The 20,378-nt window shown below is 34.6% G+C and overlaps 2 protein-coding genes across 4 annotated transcripts in view; one reads left to right on the top strand and one right to left on the bottom strand.

Annotated features, from left to right (window-relative positions):
* Positions 1–142: 142 nt before the first annotated feature.
* LOC140048279 (uncharacterized) lies at positions 143–4,273 on the top strand. Of its 3 annotated transcripts, none has more exons than XM_072093205.1 (6): positions 143–378; positions 1,282–2,161; positions 2,280–2,372; positions 2,980–3,027; positions 3,540–3,695; positions 3,794–4,273. In XM_072093205.1, exons 1-6 carry the CDS (start codon positions 158–160, stop codon positions 3,839–3,841), a joined length of 1,446 nt encoding a protein of 481 aa, XP_071949306.1. In that variant the 5' UTR covers positions 143–157; the 3' UTR covers positions 3,842–4,273. The 3 variants fall into 3 exon arrangements, with proteins under 3 accessions (XP_071949306.1, XP_071949305.1, XP_071949307.1); XM_072093204.1 differs by having other exon boundaries at positions 2,277–2,372; XM_072093206.1 differs by lacking the exon at positions 143–378 and adding an exon at positions 594–787 and having other exon boundaries at positions 2,277–2,372.
* Positions 4,274–6,568: 2,295 nt separating this feature from the next.
* The window catches only part of LOC140063491 (uncharacterized), a 76,222-nt gene continuing 62,412 nt past the window's right edge, over positions 6,569–20,378 (bottom strand). The window contains exons 11-21 of the mRNA XM_072109833.1: positions 19,545–19,595; positions 16,452–16,585; positions 14,977–15,103; positions 14,472–14,647; positions 14,219–14,333; positions 13,884–13,957; positions 13,477–13,587; positions 12,951–13,052; positions 8,762–12,302; positions 8,139–8,313; positions 6,569–7,796 (exon numbers count right to left, since the gene is read on the bottom strand). Of these exons, the coding sequence (XP_071965934.1) occupies positions 7,700–7,796; positions 8,139–8,313; positions 8,762–12,302; positions 12,951–13,052; positions 13,477–13,587; positions 13,884–13,957; positions 14,219–14,333; positions 14,472–14,647; positions 14,977–15,103; positions 16,452–16,585; positions 19,545–19,595 (4,703 nt within the window). The 3' untranslated portion in view covers positions 6,569–7,699. The remainder of the gene's footprint in view (positions 7,797–8,138; positions 8,314–8,761; positions 12,303–12,950; positions 13,053–13,476; positions 13,588–13,883; positions 13,958–14,218; positions 14,334–14,471; positions 14,648–14,976; positions 15,104–16,451; positions 16,586–19,544; positions 19,596–20,378) is intronic.

The following is a 20,378-nucleotide window of genomic DNA, read 5'->3' as shown; positions in this document are numbered from 1 at the left end:
TAAATAGTAGTTTAAATTCATGAAAGGAACAAAGGATATGCTAACTGTATATTGTCTTTAATGCCCAAATGGCGTTCCATACAATAACATTTCTTACTACGCTCGAGTAATCGTAAACGCTCGAGTTAAGGTTTTGCAGCACGCTGTTTATCGAAAAATGGCTGTCAGGATAAAGTTAATATTTGACGGCGTTGATATCAAGAAATGTATGTTCCTTGTTGATTCAAAACATGTGATAATTAAAGACTTAGAAAAGGGTATTAAAAAACGTTTCCCTATTGAGAAATCATCAAAAGTGTCTTTATTTATTGATGACTTTATTCTACCCTCAAAGGACGGTATTGAGTTGATACACGATAACGACATTGTCGTCGTGAGGTAAGCTACAATAAATCTGCAATTGACTGTTTCAAAAGGGCCTAGCTTTTATATAGTTATCTTTTTGCGTAGTTAGGCTTTTATGGATAGTTTTATCATGCTAATTAATTATTTTACCTTCCTTCTACACTCTCTCTTCTATTTGTGAGGCTTAGTTAGGTAGCTAGGTAGGTTAATAGTCTATTCTTATTTTTCACGCTGCTGCTCTAGCCCGCTACGTCCCATTAGGACTACTCAATCAGAAGCTAAAGCAAGCAGCAGTTATAGTTCTAAGGACAGACAGTTTTGTTAAAATGGAAACTCCACTATGATTTATTGATTCCAGCTGCTACAGTAGACCCAAAAAACGTCTGGGAAAGAGTCTATTAGGACATGTCATGCTAAAATTACAAATCCCTAAGCATTTCAGGTACTGTATATTCACTGTCAGATATTCATTGAATTATTATCGAAACAGTCCATTAAAGTTTGTGTTTGTAATAGGATACTTCACAATTGAAATATCTAGGGTGATGAAGTGACCCCCAGATTTGACCTTAGCAATAAAATTAACTAAAGTGACAGAAATTGAGTATTCACTTCTGTAACAAAAAAATAATATTTATTCACATATATAAAAAAAGAAAAGAAACCCAAAAACCATTGTCTGACAGACAATTTAAGTATTTGTTGCTTTAAATTACATTTTTTCAGGTAAAATAACTATTATGTGACAATAAAATATTTTTCAATAAGCGAGCAGCGTTTTTTGTAAAAAAATATTTCTTGTTTATACTGTACACAAAATACAAATTACAAACAATAATATAATATTTTCAGTTGGTACACAAGGCTATGAAACAAGTTTACATGATGCTATTAATATCCTAACAACATTGTTTTTTTCAATTGATAATTTTTCAGGGTTCGATTGAAACCAGATATTTCTGTTTGTTTAGACGAATGTGAAACTAAAAAAGAGAAAATTAAGAAACGAAAAAGGAAATCTTCAGGAACTGCTGAAAACAGTCAGCTAACAGCTAGTACGCCAAGCGAGAATGACCGTGACAAAAAACAATTATTAGTGAATGAATCAGTAAATAAAAAGAAAAAGGTAGAAGAAGTAAATGATACAGAAAGTGCGAAGAAGAATAAAAAAATTGATAAGAAAAAGAAACACAAATTTAAAAAAAGTATTAGTGAAAAAAGTTTGGATAGAATACAGTGTAATTCACAAACAAACACTAACGATGAAACTGAAGTAATTAGTAAAAAACAAGCAAAATCATCTCAATTGGAAAAGGTGCTTGATAAAGACAATGTATTGAAAGAATCTAAAAAGAAAAAGCAAACAGCAACAATGGACGTACAGAGTAGTAGTAGTAGCGATAGCTCTAGTTCCGATACTTCATCTTCAGATGGTAACAAAAGACCAAGAATTAAATGGAACACTGAGCTAAGTAAAACTAAAAACAACATTACCACCAATAAGCAAGGGACTAAAAATGCTGTTGAAGTACCGACGGCCAGCGTAGGTAACAAAACAAAGGTCAAGGTTCGTCGGGTCAAGGAGAACGGCGACAAAAAACACATATTCTTCGAGTCTGATCCAGATAGTAGTAGCAGCGACGATGATGATACTGATCTTGGAAATATTCAAGAGGAGACTGGGAATGAAGTGGGAATAAAATCAACAGAAGTGAATGATAAAAATAAGGAAGACAGATGGGAGGGGGAAGAAATTCAGGAAATGAATATCGAGGTTTTAAGGAATCAGGAGATACAGAAGGAAGTGGTTGAGAAGGTAAAAATATTTTTATCTTGACAACAAAAATAACTGAGAATCAGCAAGATTTTTGTATGGGTAGGTATACTGTACAACTATTACATTTGTTTACGAATAACATTTTTTATTTTAGCAGCCTACCAATTTGCCACCACCTCCATCAAGAGACTACAGCAAATTAAATCCACTTATAGGACCACCAAGAGTAGGAGATGTTATTTGTTATAAGGTAAAGTTTAAAATATTTTTTTAATTCTATTGCTACTACCAATTAAAAATGAAAGAACGACAGATATTAAAAAAAAAATCTGTATTAATGTAACCATACAGTAGAAGTAAGTGTAACCCTACTATAGAGTGACATTTAGGTCAGGGAGAGACCTCATGGGTTGAGGAGAGACTCGTGGTGTTGAGGCAGGTTCCCCCTACTATAGAGTGACATTTAGGTCAGGGAGAGACCTCATGGGTTGAGGAGAGACTCGTGGTGTTGAGGCAGGTTCCCCCTACTATAGAGTGACATTTAAGGTCAGGGAGAGACCTCATGGGTTGAGGAGAGACTCGTGGTGTTGAAGCAGGTTCCCTCTACTATAGAGTGACATTTAGGTCAGGGAGAGACCTCATGGGTTGAGGAGAGACTCGTGTTGTTGAGGAGAGACTCGTGGTGTTGAGGAGAGACCTCATGGGTTGAGGAGAGACCTCATGGGTTGAGGAGAGGATCGTGGTGTTGAGGAGAAACCTCATGGGTTGAGGCGAGACTCGTGTTGTTGAGGCAGGTTGTGTCGGAACAACCCAATAAAGTCTCTTGATAACTTCTACTATATGATCTGTCTTGTTAGATTTTGGAACTTTCAGCAAGTTACATGCCAGAAGTGTCTGCATATAAGGTAAATATCATACATGATCTAAATCAAGAAATTGACAATTAGTAAAGTATTCAAATGGGAAACCTTACCTTAATATTGAAATGTGGAGAACAGACTGTTAACTGAGATTTTCTGCCTGAACTGCCCTTATGTCGACATGGAACTCACCTCAACTGTGTTGACATAAGTGCTCCGAGCAACTGAACACTGACAGGCACAACAAAACTTTGAATCAAGCCACACGACTAATAGGGATCAGTTCAATTTTAATTTAAAAGCGCTCACGCATACTGGTTCCTATACAAATGCGCACGTAAGGTAACCACAACTAGTTACAATCAGTTCCAGTGTTGACATATGTGCTCGCACACCGATTCCTTTCAGTTCCATTGCTCAAAATTTCGACATATGCGTGCTCTCTAGTTCCTTTTAGTTGAGTAGGGTTGAGTTTAGTTCCGTGTCGACATAAGGGCCCCCTTAAACTAAGTCATCTAGTTTTTTAATCCAACATATTATTTGATTTCTTTCTCTAGGAAGGAAAGGTAATTGAATATGATGCGACCTCACAATCTGTAACACTAGAATTATGTGAAGGATTCACATCAAGTGAAAATATGAAACGTGAGGGACGGTTTGAGATGGAACTAGATGAAGAATACATACAAGATAAAACAGAACATGAGAATGTGGTATGTATAAATATGTTGATTTTGCCACAAAAAATATACAAATGTGGAGAAAGAATTTGTTAGAATTGTAGTAGTATAATATTAAAATTACCTTGCAGGTTTCCGTGCAGTGGTCAGCAGTTATGGCTCCAAGACTTATCACATAGAAAATGGAATTCTAGGTTTGACCAACTTGCAAGGTATCCGCAAAAACATCAACATTGGTTTTGCTGCCATAATTATTGACAGGGTAGTGTCACGCAAATGAAGAATCATGTATTAAAAGGCAAGATACTGTACAGTACATGAATATGCACTTTAAATGCTTTATTTTAACTTAGCTTGGACACCTGTTCCGGCATATCAAATCAAACATCAATGTTTCTTTTTCATGCTGCTACCAGCATATCCATCCGCGCATAGCCATGTGGAGCATCATGAAAACGGAACATTGACGTTCAATTTGCCGTCGCACCAGAATCGTGATGGAATGGGTGTGAAAGACCCTTTATTCAATAAAAACAAATTTTAGCAAGTTATTTTATTGTAACCAAAAAAAGGACCTAAAAAGAATAAAAGTCAACTATTGGAATAATTAATCATTGTTCTCATGTGTCTTTTTTTTTTATTGGGCAACAAGAACAAACCCTGTTCAGAATGTTCTAAAACCAATCAAACAAGTGCTGGGTTAGAAATTCATCATATCAGAGCATACAAGAGCATACTGGTTATCGTAATAATGAATTAGGTGTTACAGTATATGTTTTCTCTGCGGCAAATAAAACACACAATAAATAACGTAACATTTCTCCACTTTATTTTCGTTGTTCATATTTTCACATAATTCAAAATAGTGCAAGGATTTGCTTAAATAACTGATCACGGTTTAACGTCTTATTTAACATATTTACAAAGTTACACCATCATCGGGTGTAAAAATACAATTAAAAAAAAGTTTGGTGAAGTGGTATGGTGACAACATTTAGGGCCCTACACATATGGTACACAGTTGGTTTGTAAAGGTAAGTAAGAAATAGAAATACATGAATATACTGTAATACAGTACTAATATTACTGGGTTGTATATCAGTAAGGTCAACCAGTAAAATGATACATTTTTGTTTATGTGAAATAGTTGTTTTGTCCCTTGTGTCTCCCCATACCAACCCAGCTCAACCTTACAAAAGCAACCATTAAGAACACATGTGGTTAAACAGGTAAGACTGTTCAGCAACATTAATCCAATAGGCAATATTAATAAAACATTCACTTGAAATTAATACATTTCTTTTCAACTTTTGGGAACAATTTTGTAACTGTATTTATTCATTGTTATGCACAAGAAACCAAGGTTTAACATGTGTATGTGAACAAAACAATACAATTTTACCATTTTTCACATTTTGTCAATTTTACAGTACACTATACATAATTTGTGAGAAAAAGACCTTATTCATACACATACCTTATTCTATAATGTGTATGAATGTATATGAATACAAAATCTTATCCACCTGTTTCTATACATATTTCCTACACTAATATTTTATTTTACATTTGTACAAACTAATACAGTATATCTTTATATGTATTTTTTTCTCAAAAATTAGAAGACATTTGTCGGTATAAAACAAATTTGTATTTATAAACAATAAAATAAAAAATTACTTTGATAAAATTAAAGTAAAAATACTGTTTAGACAGAAAGAGCAATTTTAAATTACATCTTCGTAAGTAATTTGTGCAAAAACTATAGTATAAATGTACAATATTACAATAATGTAAAGCAATAATTTACCCATATTCAAACTGCCGTTTTTTTTATAGTATCTACTGTTTTAAATATACACCTTTGAATACAATACATAAGGTATGTTTTAGATATAGACATACTATTAAATTACTAGAGGGTCAACAAGCAGCAGCAAAATGACATCAAACAGGACTCCTCAAAATGGTCCTGTATTTTAATGTTCAAAATAATAACTTAAATATTTTTGTCAATGACAGTACGTAACAGTTTTTATTAAATTATTATTAATGGCAATTGTCTTTTTTTTTGCATACAAAGTTTGTATAAGAATATTCTCAGATATAGTGGTGCGTGACTAAGTAGTGGGTTAACTTTGAACTGGCGTATGAGATTTGGCTTATTTAATGGTCCCTCTCCATTGTGGAACGCTTTTTTGATCTGTGACTGGAGTTGACAAATTTACAAAATACTGTAGTCTTTAACAAATATTTATTGGTCTGGATGAATGAGACTATTCTTAATAAAAAGTGTTTTGGTCTGGATTAAAAAGACGACGACAACTTAAATATTGAATCGGACAACAATTTGTTCCATATTAACAAATGAGCAAAGTATCAATCAATTTAAAAGCACCTCAAATTTGGACTGCATAGTTGACCATTTTCAAATCAATTAGCAAAGAAATTTCATTGACATCGACACAAATAAACTCTCTTGATTAGAAAACTATAAACTTTAAAAGGTAAGTGGAATTGCCTTAAAAGATTCTTGGCGCAGACCCAAATGATGTTTTATACCGGTTTTTGAAACAAGAGATTGCTTGGTTATGAATGAATTTGTTTTGATACAAATGTGATATGTTTTTTTCAACATATTTGTAGTCTGTCTGAAGTCAATAGAGACTTTTAGATTTTCAAGTCGACTACTGTATGTCAACCGCTATTAATTTTTATGATATGCGCTAGGCAACTGGTGCGCTTGTTCAGTGGCATTTTGACATTCTCTCTCGAACATGAGTACCAGTGGACGTATGATGTAATAAATGACGCTGCAAATGCTTACCCAAAATCATGCCCGAGAATCTCGGGATGATTTTCTGAGAATGTAGTAAGGTGAATTTCAATCAAATTATATTTGCAAATTATTGATTTGTATTCTTTATTTTAAATAAAGCTTTCAATAATACAGGTTATGGCCTGCGTCTTATCACTAGGACGCCAGCCTTCGTTCAGAAAATTAAGAATCTTGGCTAGGACTAAGCTACACACTTAGCCTGGCCTAAGACTGTACTTCCATTACGTCATAAGTTGACTGGCATGTCATTGTAAATGTCCACTTAATCTAAAAGTTTTTATATCTGTCGACGAGAAAAGTTGTCTACCTTTGTGTGCACATTCACTCAATCTAAAAGTCCCTACTGTTTACTGTATGAGAGACTTTGAGATCGTTTAATCCAAGTTAAATTGCTATTAGTCACCTACTTCCAATAGCAACCGTCATGATAAATATAAGATATTTTCATTTTAAAAATTGCACTGGTTATAATATAATTTTACAATGCCTTCTGCAACTAACTATAACCATAACATAAAATATTTTTTTCTCAAACAGAAACAATTTCTGAAGTTTCTCTTGCAGATTATTAGTACATGTTGCTTCCTTGATCTTGTATCCACAAATTATTTTGGCTTGTAATAAAAACATAGTAAAATAGACACATGTTGACTGAATCTTTCTGGTCATGCCATAAGGTCAGTAACAAATACTTTTAATGTTTCCTTGTGATGGCGAACTTCTCCACTAACTAAGAATGTGGAGAAAGAAACTAGTGGATGCTACTGGTCTCCCAAAGTCTGACTGGTTCACCAAGTCTTTCATCATGGTAGTAACATTTTCTGTTCATCAGGTCAGTATTTATTCAGCAATTGATATCATTTTAATTATCATAAATTCTACATTCTTTCCACTTACAAAGGTTTGCTGTGTGACTGCTTGTAGCAGTCACACAGAACCACACCCACAGTATGGCATGCACTTGGCAACCATGACATGCACTTCCAGTAGTCATGGCATTTACTTGGTAACCATGACATGCACTTCCAGTAGTCATGGCATGTACTTGGCAACCATGACATGCACTTCTAGTAGTCATGGCATGTACTTGGCAACCATGACATGCACTTCCAGCAGCATGGTGTATGGAAGTTTATGGCACAAATACAGGCAGTTTATGGCACCAATATTGGCACATATTCCACTTAGTTTTGCACTGTTATTTCATCATACTTGCTAAATCCTCTGCTAAGTTTGTAAACATTGACTGAATGTCATCGAACACATCATCTTGTTCAGGTCCTGCTGCACCAGGACTAAACAAAGAAAACCAAACATTTAAAATAAACAAATAAAGGAGAAAAACAATACTTCAATAAAGCAACAACAACATTATAATCTTAAGCATCTCTTCCTATCAGCAACACCAACAATACTTGCTAGGTGCATACATTTTTCTTTTCTCTCTCCTAATCATTTTTTTTGTAACTCTTATTTTAACTGGCGACCATGCCTTAAAGTTTTTTAAACTTAGTATGGCCTCCATCCACACACTTACTTTTTTTATATCATTATTATTATAGTTATTACAGTATTACCTCAGGTCACTTAAGTTTATTATACAGTAAAAAAAAATTGAAAGAAATGAAGATACTTACACAGGAGGAAGAAGATGTGACGGTGGTGGAGGTAGAGGCAGGTCATCATCAGGTATATTCAAGTCTGAATAATCAATAATATCTGAAGGTGGAGGTGGAAAATCTAACGACGATATTGACACATTCTGGCTGCTGTTTTCTCCTCGTAGTAGTAGAGTTTCAAGATCTTCAAGATCTAGAAATAGCAATACAAAATTAATTTTAGCTTACAAATTCCATAACATAAAGCTCTATCTACACAAAATGAGCTGTGTTATGTTATGAGCTCAAATATGGTAGTGATATGCCCAAATATTGTAGTGATATGACATGATCATGTCCATATGGGCACATCACATTTTGTTGTGACAAAGTTTGATAGTGTAGACAAGCTTAAAAAGTGTGATAGATTTGATGAAAAATGATCATTTTCTTTATAGAAATTAAGAATAATATAATTTAGCGAATGCTGAAATGTAGTGGAATGGAATGAAATTGACTGAAATGGAATAAAATGAAATGGAGTAAAATGAAATAAAAATGAAATGAAATACAATGGAATATAATAAAAAGGAGTAAAATGGGAGAGAAGGAGGCAACATTAGGCTGACATTCTATGAAAACACAAGTGAAAAGCAAGTTACCTGCACCAACAGAATGTCCGGATTGTATGTCTCCTGGTGAATCCTCAAATGGAATATCTTTTATAACCTGTTTTGTTGGCTGTTTCTTGATTGTATCAGTGTTTTCATTCTCAAAACCTGACAAAAGATCCACATTATCACTACTATCTGATTCCACTGCATCATCCATGCCATCCAACTGGTCAAAGTCTGCAGAGTACAAATCTACACTTGGTTCTCTGACAAGTAATTTTGTTTGATCCTGGTCACCAGTTTTAGCTGGTGAGGCAATTGCCGGTACAAATGGTGGTTTGGGCACTTCTGGAATGAAGCTCTTTTTGGAGCTTGCATCAGAATAATGTCGATGTTTAGGTGAATGTAAACGTAAAACAGTGTCTGTATCATTAGCACCAAGGTTAGCAGTCTTAGGTCTGTGAATACCTTCCTCGTCATCACTAGACAAGTTGCATTTATTATCAGGTTTCAATGTCTTTTTGGGTGATGATTTCGATTTATTTTTATCCCCATGTTTTTTAACTGCTTCTACATTTTGCCGATGTGTTGAGTCATCACTTCTGGATATATTTCTTATTTCATTATACTGTTGTGCAGGTGAAGTCCTTTGTTTAACAAACGGCTTATGCAAATTAGCACCTATGTTAGGTTGAACATTATTCATATGAGCCTGCTCTTTTTCCTTATCATAATTCAAGATGTTTGAATCCATTGGTTGCTGGTTAGGTTTATGCAAATGTAATGGTTGACTATGCAAATCTGTTGGATTACTTTTATGTTCATTATGCAAATGTTTTGGCCTATTTGCATATTGGTCACTTGGGCTATGATTAACCTGAACAAGTGTAGGTTTTGGTGGAACTGTACTTGGTGCAGTCACTAATTCCAGACGTAGAGAATTATTACGAGTTGGTTTCTTTGGTGGGTTAGTGTTTTTTCCAAATGATGACACACGGAATCCAGGTACTTTTCTTGTTTGATTTGTTTCAACCTGGTCTGAAATGTGTTTCTGTATTTGTTGTTGTTTTTCTATATTTTGTTGATGTTGCTGCATTTGCTGATGCTGTGTATATTGCGGATGACTTTGTACATTTTGTTGTTGCTTATGTATCTGTTGATCTTTGTGTTGTTTTTCTAAATGCTGTTCATGTTGCATTTGTTGTTGATGTTGCTGTTGCAAGTAATGTTTATGGCTCTGTTGCTGTGATTCTCTATGTTGTTGATGTTGCTGGTGCAAGTGTTGATGACTCTGTTGCTGTGATTCTTTATGTTGCTGTTGTGCTCTTTGTTGTTGTTGTTGTTGATCTTTCTGTAATTGTTGTTGATGCCTTTGCTGAAGAAACTCTTGATGTTGTCGCTTTTGTTGTTCATGTTGCTGTTGTATTTGTTGTTGTTTTTGCTGAATATGATGGTGTTGCACATGCTGCTGATGCTGCATTTGTTGTTGTATTTGCTTTTGTTGCTGTTGTATCTGCTGTTGCATCTGTTGCTGATGTTGTATCTGTTGTTGCTTTATATGTTGTTGTTGCTGATTTTGTATCTGTTGTTGTTTCAGCATATGTTGTTGCTGTTCCATCTGTTGCTGATGTTTTATCTGTTGTTGTTGCTGTATATGTTGTTGCTGTTGCTGTATATCTTGCTGTTTCAGCATATGTTGCTGTTGTTGATGTTGCACCTGTTGTTCCTGCTGTTGCTGATATTGCATTTGTTGCTGTTGGTGCATTTGTTGTATCTTTTGTTGCTGCTGTTCTTTTTGTTGCTGTAATTGTTGCTGTTGTTTTTCCAACTTCTGCTGCTGTTGCTTTATTGCATTATTAATTTGTTTCTGTTTAAGGTTTATCCCCATTGCCGCAATGGGTGGCTTTGATTGACTACTTTGCTGTTCTCTTGACCCGTTCAAAGGAGGTGATGGTTGTTTGGATTGATCACTGCACTCAACATTGTTGGCAATAGTTTGAGTTTGATGTTGTACAGGTTTTAAGGCAATAGGTGGCGGTGGGAATGGTTTTTTAAATGGAGAATCATTGTTTGGAACTTTCTGTTCTTCTGCTGAAACATTCTTTTGTGTGTGAAAACTATGTTGTTGTTCCTCTCTGTTTAATTGGTTTTTATCGATTCCTTCGCTTGATGATGGTCTAAAAGAGACCGGTGGACTCTTTCTGACTGGAGACTGCATGTGTTCATCATTGTCTGTAAAAGAACGAGATCGAGGACGGAAATCATCAGCAAGTGGCTGAGGCTTTCTGGGAGGTCTTCTTAATGTTTGATAATAATTTGGAAGTGATCCTTTTGCATTAGTATGATCGTGGTATTGTTGTTTGGCAGAGTGAAAGCTTGCTGGGACAATGCTGCTGCCATCACCAATATTAAGGTCACCATTACTTAAGGTTCTGTTCAATGTATGAACAGGACTTCCTCTAATATTTCCATCACCCTCTCCAGATTGTGTTACATCTGGAAGACTACTGTTGTCAAGTGATGCATTGTCTGATTGATCTATTACTATGTCACTAGTCAAACTTCCACTAGATGGTGGCCTGTGAAGATTTTGGTCATCTCTTTCTTGAGATAAGTGCCGATGTAATCTTACAGGATCAGTTCGTCTAGAGGGTGTTCGTTTGATTGTGGCATAGCCTGGTACTTGCGTTGATCGCAAAGCATCAATTGCAGTTCCATTATCAAGTGCAGCTTTAAATTGTTTTAAAGATTTTCTGCGACCTATTGTTGCAGTCATCAGAGGTTTGTCGGATATTGAGTGCATAGAGTTGCCACGTTTTGGGATTGCATATGGATTTTCTTTCAAGTTTTTCAAAGAACCTTGATCAGAAGCACCAGATGATGTGCTACTACTGCCAAAAGAATTTCTGTGAACCATGTCAGGACTATCCATACTAGAAGATCTTGGAGGTACTGGAGTTGCTACTGCTTTTGGAGATCCACCGCTTGATTGCTTGAATGTAGAGAATGACACATTTTGATAAACACTCTCTGCATCATGTTCCTCTGGGATGTCTTTCTCAGGTGGTCCTGTAAACACCTTTGTTGGAGATGATTTGACTGTTGTCATACAAGGAACATAAGAAGAGACTACTTGATTGTTCGCAGCCATGTTTGGATTTCTTTGTAGCATTAATTTACGAGGATAACTGTCATTTGACCCTTTAGATCCAAGAGATCCACCAGATATATTTGAGATATCACTCCCAATGCTTTCCAGACTTCCTTGGATTGCTGACTTTTGTCGAACAGTAATTGTCACATTTTCAAAAGAAGGTGAGCTGGTGAGTTTCTGTGCTGTTGGTGTATCCATGGTTAAGTCTTCAAAAGATGCAGCATCCAGTGCATGCTTCTCATGCTTCTTGATCTCCCGTAGACGTCTCAGTGCCAGCATGAACTTCTTCTGGTGACCCAGTCTGATGATACCAATCTCTTGAAGGTCTTCCCATGTCATGTCATGCAGGTACTCAACCTGGTCATAACCATTTGATATTAGTGTGTTGTAGTAGGCTTGGAGATCAAGAATTCGAAGCCACGATTGCACATCAGGCTAGAAAAAAAAATAGTATATAGGATTTACAATACATTTTAATGATACATGTAATTTAAAGACATTATTAGTAAGGTATGTCTGCGGTACTCAAAAAGAAACATCAAAACGTCAAGATATTCTCAAACACAATTATTTGCTTTTGGAGACACATGGTGACATTTATAGTGTTTATTCATTCATTTCATTCATTCAGGCTTATCGCCTGACTTTATTTACTTTAGGCCTCTGGCCCCTAGTAATTAACAAAATAATAATTACATTGAAAAATAAAGCAATTTATGGTCACAAGATAAATGAATTAATTAATTTTGTTCTCTAAGCAAACGTATATCTTAACTTAAGCATGATAAATATATTTAGATAGATTATCAATAATTATTGGATCCTGTGATGACATTAAACAGCAGAATTTAAAAGTATTTGGATTTTCAAAAAACAAAGAAGGTATACATTTTTTTCTGATTTCCTTGTAATAGTTTTTTTTTTAATAGTGTTTATTCAACATGAGACCCTTTAAACAATTATGAAATATTTATACTGAAACTGAATTGCTGTTTCCCTTCCATTAAAATCGTTATGTAATATTTTTCATTTTTGTTTTGGATAAGACTGGAAATTTCTTTCCATATAAAATACTGTAGTTACTGGTTTAAAATTTGGAGCTACATCTGGTTCCTTCATTTGCCCTATCATGGCAAACATTTTTTTTCGGTGGCCTGGCACTGTGACACCAACCGCAGTTAAATCCTGAAAAATCAAGTCAAATCCATTTTTAATGATTTCTCTTTAGTTATATACTTAAAATCAATAAAAGAATGAAATAATAAAAGAATGAATGGAGTAATGAATAAATGATAAATTAAATAATACAAAAGAATGAATGTATAAGTTATGTATCATATGTGTGTCACAGAGAATTAAGCAGAAAAGAAGAGTTCAGATTTTCTGGGGCATCTATATCTTTTATCATTTACTAACATTTGGTTCCTTTTTATTAATACAACAGTAATACATTTTGAAAGAATATAAAAAAAGGATGTCTATTTGTCTAGAAAACAAATTAATTCTGCAAAGGTGTATGTAAAATAACATAAAACATGTATCACAATGTTAAAATTTAATGCGAAAACCCTACAATAACAAGAAAAATATTGTGTAATTATGGTTGTACCTCTGGGGTCATCTTGGCAATGGTTGGCATGTCATATCCTGCCTTTGTGAAGTTGTTTGTGTATTCTGGTAATCGTAGTCTCTTTAACCACTCATATATTCTATCAGCATCCTTAGAATAAGACGAAGAATAATAATAAATAATCATAAAAATTAATTTTAAATATGACAACAATACAGGACAAATGACTGGATGGAAAACAAATGATGGATACTATGAGAAAAATATAAATTACAATTAATTATAAACAAAAAAAGCACATAATATATGCTAATTAAAGGTAGTTATTATCGTGCGTCAATAGACTCACAGCAGCAGCTGCCCTGATTAAATAAATAGTATGTAAAACTCTTTTGTTTTCAAATTTTTAAAATCTATTGCATAATGCATGTGTGTGTGTGTTCTACCTTAGCATCTAATGATGGTATTTCATTTTCAATTTTCTTCAGTGGCGGACAATCACTGTGCGGTCGTTGTGGAGCTGTGGAGGATAATAAACACATGTTGATCTATACAAATTGTTATGGATCATTATCATTACAATAATTATCTTGAAATGAATTTAAATAAATTGTTCATTTCATTTAAATGATACTGTACTAGTCAAATTTATATAATCTTATTTTGGATATTTCATATTTAGTTTTATATGTATTGTAAATATCCAAAATGCCAGAATACTACAGACTACAGACAAGAGATATTATGTGTAAGCCTATAATTCGATTGCTTGTATTAATACCTGGAACTATACAGTTTTCATTAAGTACATTCTCACAACTTCTGCTTGGTTTAGGGTTAATACCACGGTGTGATGAAGGTGAAGAATTGACCATTTCATGGTGATTTCCAACCACCTAAAGAAAAAAAAAATACAATACATGTAATATTTATTTAGAGTGCATAGCTGTTGCTTTCAGATAGCATGGTATTGCACTAACTTACTTAAGTGCTTTCGGTAGTGTGCTGAAATTATTTAACTTGTAAGTATTTACCTGGTTTGTTTTCTTTTCCATACTTTCTGTGGATGAGTTGACATCAACTCCACTCTCCTCTTCTGATGTGTTACCATTCTGAATTGGTCTCCTTGGCCAGACATCTTGGTTAAAATGTTGAGGTAAGGCATTCTGTCTGTGGGTGGAGGCTAGCAAAGGATCCTTTGAATGAGTACCTAATATAAGTTAAATGAAATTGTTTTAATGGATTGCTGGCAATAGATAAGTAGGTGGTGGTGGTGTTTCTAAATTGTATATAGGTTTTTTAATAATTAATTTAGTTTGTTAAGTTACTGGCAGTACGGTCTTGTAACAAATGTTATTCAGTATAAAGAAGAAATACGTAAAAAGAAATCAAATAACTAAAAGAAATTATTACTTCTATATATTAAAATAAAGTAGACTAAAAAACATTTTCAGTGTTGCAGATTCTATAGTCAGTGAATTGCTTCGCAATATCATTTGTAATGATTATACAATAATGTAATATATTTTTAGATTTTACCTGGTGAAATTCTTGAATTTGCCATGGAAACTACAGGCGGCACAGGTGAGTTTCTACTGGTTGCTAACATCTCATGACTTCCTTGACTACCACCTTGATACTTTCTTTGCAATGCCTCTGTTGCATGCTATGAAAATATAATACAAATACAGTACAAGAATCAATGTAACATACTGTACCACACTATACTTTTTCGAGCACAATATTTGAATCGTAAAGGGTCTTCCACACCTGTTCCGGCACAGTTCTGGTCCGGCACATCAAATATCAATGTTTGTTGCCACAACGCTCCAATAGATATACTCGTAGCCGCGTGAAAACAAAACATTGACGTTGATTTCCGGCACCGGACCGGATTCGTGCCGGAACAGGTGTGAAACATCCTTAATACAGTAAATCCATCGTTTGGGACACTATATATATTCAGTCAACACCCATATGAAGAGAGGAACAATTTGTATGAAACGCCCAAGAGGAAGTATATGTTCCCTATTCAGGGGAGAGAGCCTATAAAGAGGACACTATGCTGGGTCCTAGGGTTCTACTGTAATCCTTTTGACTTGCAATAATATCTGTTGGTCATCAAGCAACAGCATAGTCACTTAATACTCCAATATCCTATTTGCAGTTGTATGTGTGCTTCAGCATTTGGCCTACGGAGCCATATGACAGTTCATCATTGAATACATACAAGCAACATTATTGTCGGCAATGACGGACAACACATATAAAATATGTAACATCTAATTGTACTTTTCAAACACTTTATCCAGTGTTATTATGGATCGTAAACAATGAGTAATTCCTATTCCACAACCACCCACTTAATCCGAAGGATGAGAAATTAGATAAAACAAGCAAAGATTAATGTGTGTCTGGATATAGCCAACAGCTAAATGTCAAATCAGATGGATGACGAATCAGATGAAAGAGTATACATGAAATTTATAGTCTGTTTCTTGGTTTTTACAAAGATAAGTTATGGGTGTATGACCTGAAGGACAAAGTCAATTAACAGAAAGTGCAAACCCATATAACACACCATTCATTAAAGACAGTTTACAATTAAACTTCATTAAAAGGCTAGATGATTGCTAGAAAATATTTATGTGTTAAATTAATTATCTATTTATTACATACATACATAGACTATTTATATTGCGCCTTATCAAAAAATGTCAAGGCGCATTAGAGATAATTAAAACTAAATGTTAATGTTAAGCAATGTTATGAAAAATGTTATTCTAATCTTCCTTTTAACTGGATTGCAATTTCAGTAAACACAGTACTGCTCTGTCCACACTATCAACTTTATGTGATAAAAAAATGTGATGTGCCCATATATGGACATGATGATATCATATCACTACCATGTTTGGGCATATCACTATCATGTTTGGGCATATCACACTTTTTGCCAAACAAGTTTGATAGTGTAGACTTAAGACAAACTTCAAGTACTACATGCCACTTACCCTGTAAGTTGGAGATCCACTATATGACTGTTGGTAGTTTACGGTTGCTATGGGCATGGGAGCCATGTTGGAAGGTGGTAAGGGTTGTTGGGGTGATGAATCCTGTTTTGTTTGTTGCATATAATCAGACAATTCTAAAAAAAAAAACAAGATAAAATAGATTTATTTATTTTAAGGAAGAGGAATGGAATAGAATATTTCTACAGTAATTTATATATAGATGATGAAATAAGTAATGATTAGAATAGAACCTCTTCTTTAGGACATCCCTCTTTCAATGAAATGAACAAGGGGAAATATTTATTTTACACTATGGTCAACATCTAATTAGGAGACATCCCTATAAAAGGGGACACTTTGCTTGGTCCCAAAGGTGTCCCCTTAATAGAAGCTTTACTGTAATCAAAGAGTGACATCAATGATGCGAGATACATTATAATATAAGTTTTAACACTATGGCAAACATCTGATTAGGAGAGACCCCTATTAAGGGGACAATTTGCTTGGTGTCCTCTTAATAGGAGTTCTACTGTAATCAAGAATCGACATCGACGATGTGATACATCATAACATGTTATAGAGCTTTTAGCACATTTCTTCAGGTGATATTTTTCACTCTCCTGAATTTTCGTTTACACATTATTACTTTACTTCAGCATTATCACATTATTTTTCTCTCTTCTGTTAAAATTCACATTACATACTTGTATAAATACCATGATTCAAGTAGCATTAAGTGACAATTATGTTGAGTGAGTCTACTAAAGCAGTGAAGAATGTTGGATAATGCTGTTACTCGTATATTAATCACATAGCGCAACAGATATTGTAACTAGGTCTAACTACAGACCCAACTACATCAATTTGTCTGTTTCTTTTATACTGCATGTGTATGTGTAACAAAACAAATGCAAAGAACATTACTAAACAAGTCAAATAGAAAGAAATGTACTGTAACAAAAAAGGAAAAAAATATATTGTATTTAAGATAGAATAAAGGTAAAAGCAGTGAATTAAAGGAGTGAATGAAATGGGTGGAACGTTTGATGCATAGGAACTGCAACTATAGAGTAAATAAATTTAAAAAAAATATCAAACATCAAATACCATTATAAATATTACACTGTATAATAGGACCATTAAAATAATTTTAATAAAGCTGTACAAATTTACTAGGTACTGAATTATTTATGATGTTTTGGTGAGTCAATTGAAAAATATTGGTGATTGCACAATTTTTTATATTAAAATAATGTATCACTTATATAAAAGATGTTAAAGCTTGGTATCGGTGGTGACATAAACATTTCCTTATGGTCATTTCACGATTTTGGTTTGATTTCCAAAATTCAGTCTTTTTGTTTTGAATTGTTCCTGCAATTTGTTATATTTAGCTTCATGGTTCGATTATGTTTTGTTATGTAATTTATGGCCCAAACAGATAACCATGTTAGTTTTGTGAGCCAAAGTGCCTTCAGTTTTATATAAACTGTGATGGATAAACTAGAATTAGAAAAACCAAGCGTCATGGTTAGCCACAGTGATACCAAATATACTAACCTTTACTTGACCAATTTCCAGAGGAACTGGCCGAAGCGATGGAATCTGTGGACCGTCGGTCGCCCAGGTTACAAGTCAATATTTCCAACGAGTGACTAGGATAAAGGTCAGCGTACGAGCCAATCGACACGGATCGGCACATGCCATACAGGGGGTTAGCTGGTAGACCTACAAGTTTGTTAGTGACAAGAAGGGAACACCATGGAGCATTGGTTAAAAACGACGACGAATATCAACAAGCAAGAATACAATAATAAAGGATGATAAATGACAAGAAAGCAAAATTGATACTTCAGACAGATCCAGAAGTAAAATACAAATCGTTGTTTCTTTTTGAAAGGTTAGGGTTAGGGTCTTGAAAAGTCTCCCCTACTCTCCATCACCCTCTCTCCCCCTACTCTCCATCACCCTCTCTCCCCCTACTCTTTATCACCCTCTCTCCCCCTACTCTTCATCACCCTCTCTCCCCCTACTCTTCATCACCCTCTCTCCCCTACTCTCCATCACCCTCTCTCTCCCCTACTCTCCATCACCCTCCCTTCCTCTACTCTCCATCACCCTCCCTTCCTCTACTCTCCATCACCCTCCCTCCCCCTACTCACCATCATTCTCCCTCCCTCTACTCTCCATCACACTCCCTCCCCCTACTCACCATCACCCTCCCTCTCCCTACTCACCATCACCCTCCCTCCCCCTACTCTCCATCTCCCCCTACTCTCCATCTCCCCCTACTCTCCATCTCCCCTACTCTCCATCTCCCCCTACTCTCCATCTCCCCCTACTCTCCATCTCCCCCTACTCTCCATCATCTCATCCCCTTACTCTCTTTATCTCCCCTACTCTCCATCTCCACTACTCTCCTTCACCCTCCCCTACTCTCCATCACCCTCCCTCTCCCTACTCTCCATCTCCCCCTCCTCTCCATCTCCCCCTCCTCTCCATCTCCCCCTACTCTCCATCTCACCCTACTCTCCATCTCACCCTACTCTCCATTTCCCCCTACTCTCCATTTCCCCCTACTCTCCATTTCCCCCTACTCTCCATCTCCCCCTACTCTCCATCTCCCCCTACTCTCCAACCCATCGCTGGATCTGTCTTAGTATTCAGTAAAAATACATGCATTTAAAATGCTAGCAATGACGCCCACTATTAATGCAAAGCAGAACCCACATATTGCAGTTGGAAGCAACATTAAATTCAGTTTATTTATTTTTAAAATTTATTTTGACCAAAATCAAACATCAACAAATGTACATTTACTAAACATTGACATTTCTTTATTACGTTTATATTAGGTTTTTCACTGTAATTTAATAGCTTCAGGGGCACTATTTTTCATAGTGCCTTTAGCTAGTTGTCTATTGCTTTCCAACCAAAATACATGTAGTATCCAGCTAAAGAAATTATAATTATATTAAGTCTAACCCATAAAGCATCTGTATACTATTAATAAGCAAATATGTATGATAGATATTGATATCTGCATTGTATAATATATAGATGTAATAAGAACCAATTAATGTAATTGCTTACCATGAGGTTTAGTGCTGGCACTTCGATTTGGTAATGTTATTGATTTTTTCCCTAAAAAAAATAACATTTTTAAAAAATTACTATTATTTGAGAATAGCTAGTAGTAATAGTACAGTAGCATGGCATATGGAGGGAAAAAAAATATTTATTTTCATAATTACTTATATAATTTGAAGTCTAAATAAGGCGTATACCTTTTTCCTTATTACACTATTTCTAATATTTGTTTGGTTAGGGGTCTGATTGAGACAAGTTTAATACTTCTAAACCAGATACCAGCCAAAAAAAACAAAAAACCAAAAACAAAAATAAGTAGAAATATTATGTTAAAATGTTTAATATTTATGTTAAATAATATAGTTTTTTGGTTGAATAAATATTACGAAACGAAACGAGGTTGGAACATATAAGAAAAGTTAAATCATTTTCAAAACTGATACACTGGTATGTGTCATATGTATATAATAATTTTGGATGCATAAAGCCTCTATGTGCTTCACATTAGAAGTAACAAGTTTTCAATAATCTTTTTACATTCATATTTGAATAGGAATATTGTGATTAATATCTCTATAACTTAATATTTCAACTACTCTCAGTTGAATCATGTTTAGTTAATTGAAATCAAATTCTGTACATATTGTCATAAGCATATAAATAAAATAGATGTAAATCAGAATTTTTCATTTGTTGAACTCCATGGCAACACAGGTGTAAACAGGCTGTATTTCCGTGCCCTAAGCAATCTCCTGCTTTTAAAAGTTAAGCAATAACAACAACAAAACGTTTAATAACAATACACCCTGCAGGCATTAAGTAACACACACATTTATC

This window comes from Antedon mediterranea, chromosome 1, assembly GCF_964355755.1.
Source record: "Antedon mediterranea chromosome 1, ecAntMedi1.1, whole genome shotgun sequence".
Taxonomy (NCBI): Eukaryota; Metazoa; Echinodermata; class Crinoidea; order Comatulida; family Antedonidae; genus Antedon; species Antedon mediterranea.
The sequence above is the reverse complement of the archived record's forward strand: the minus strand, read 5'-3'. Positions and strand labels throughout refer to the sequence as shown.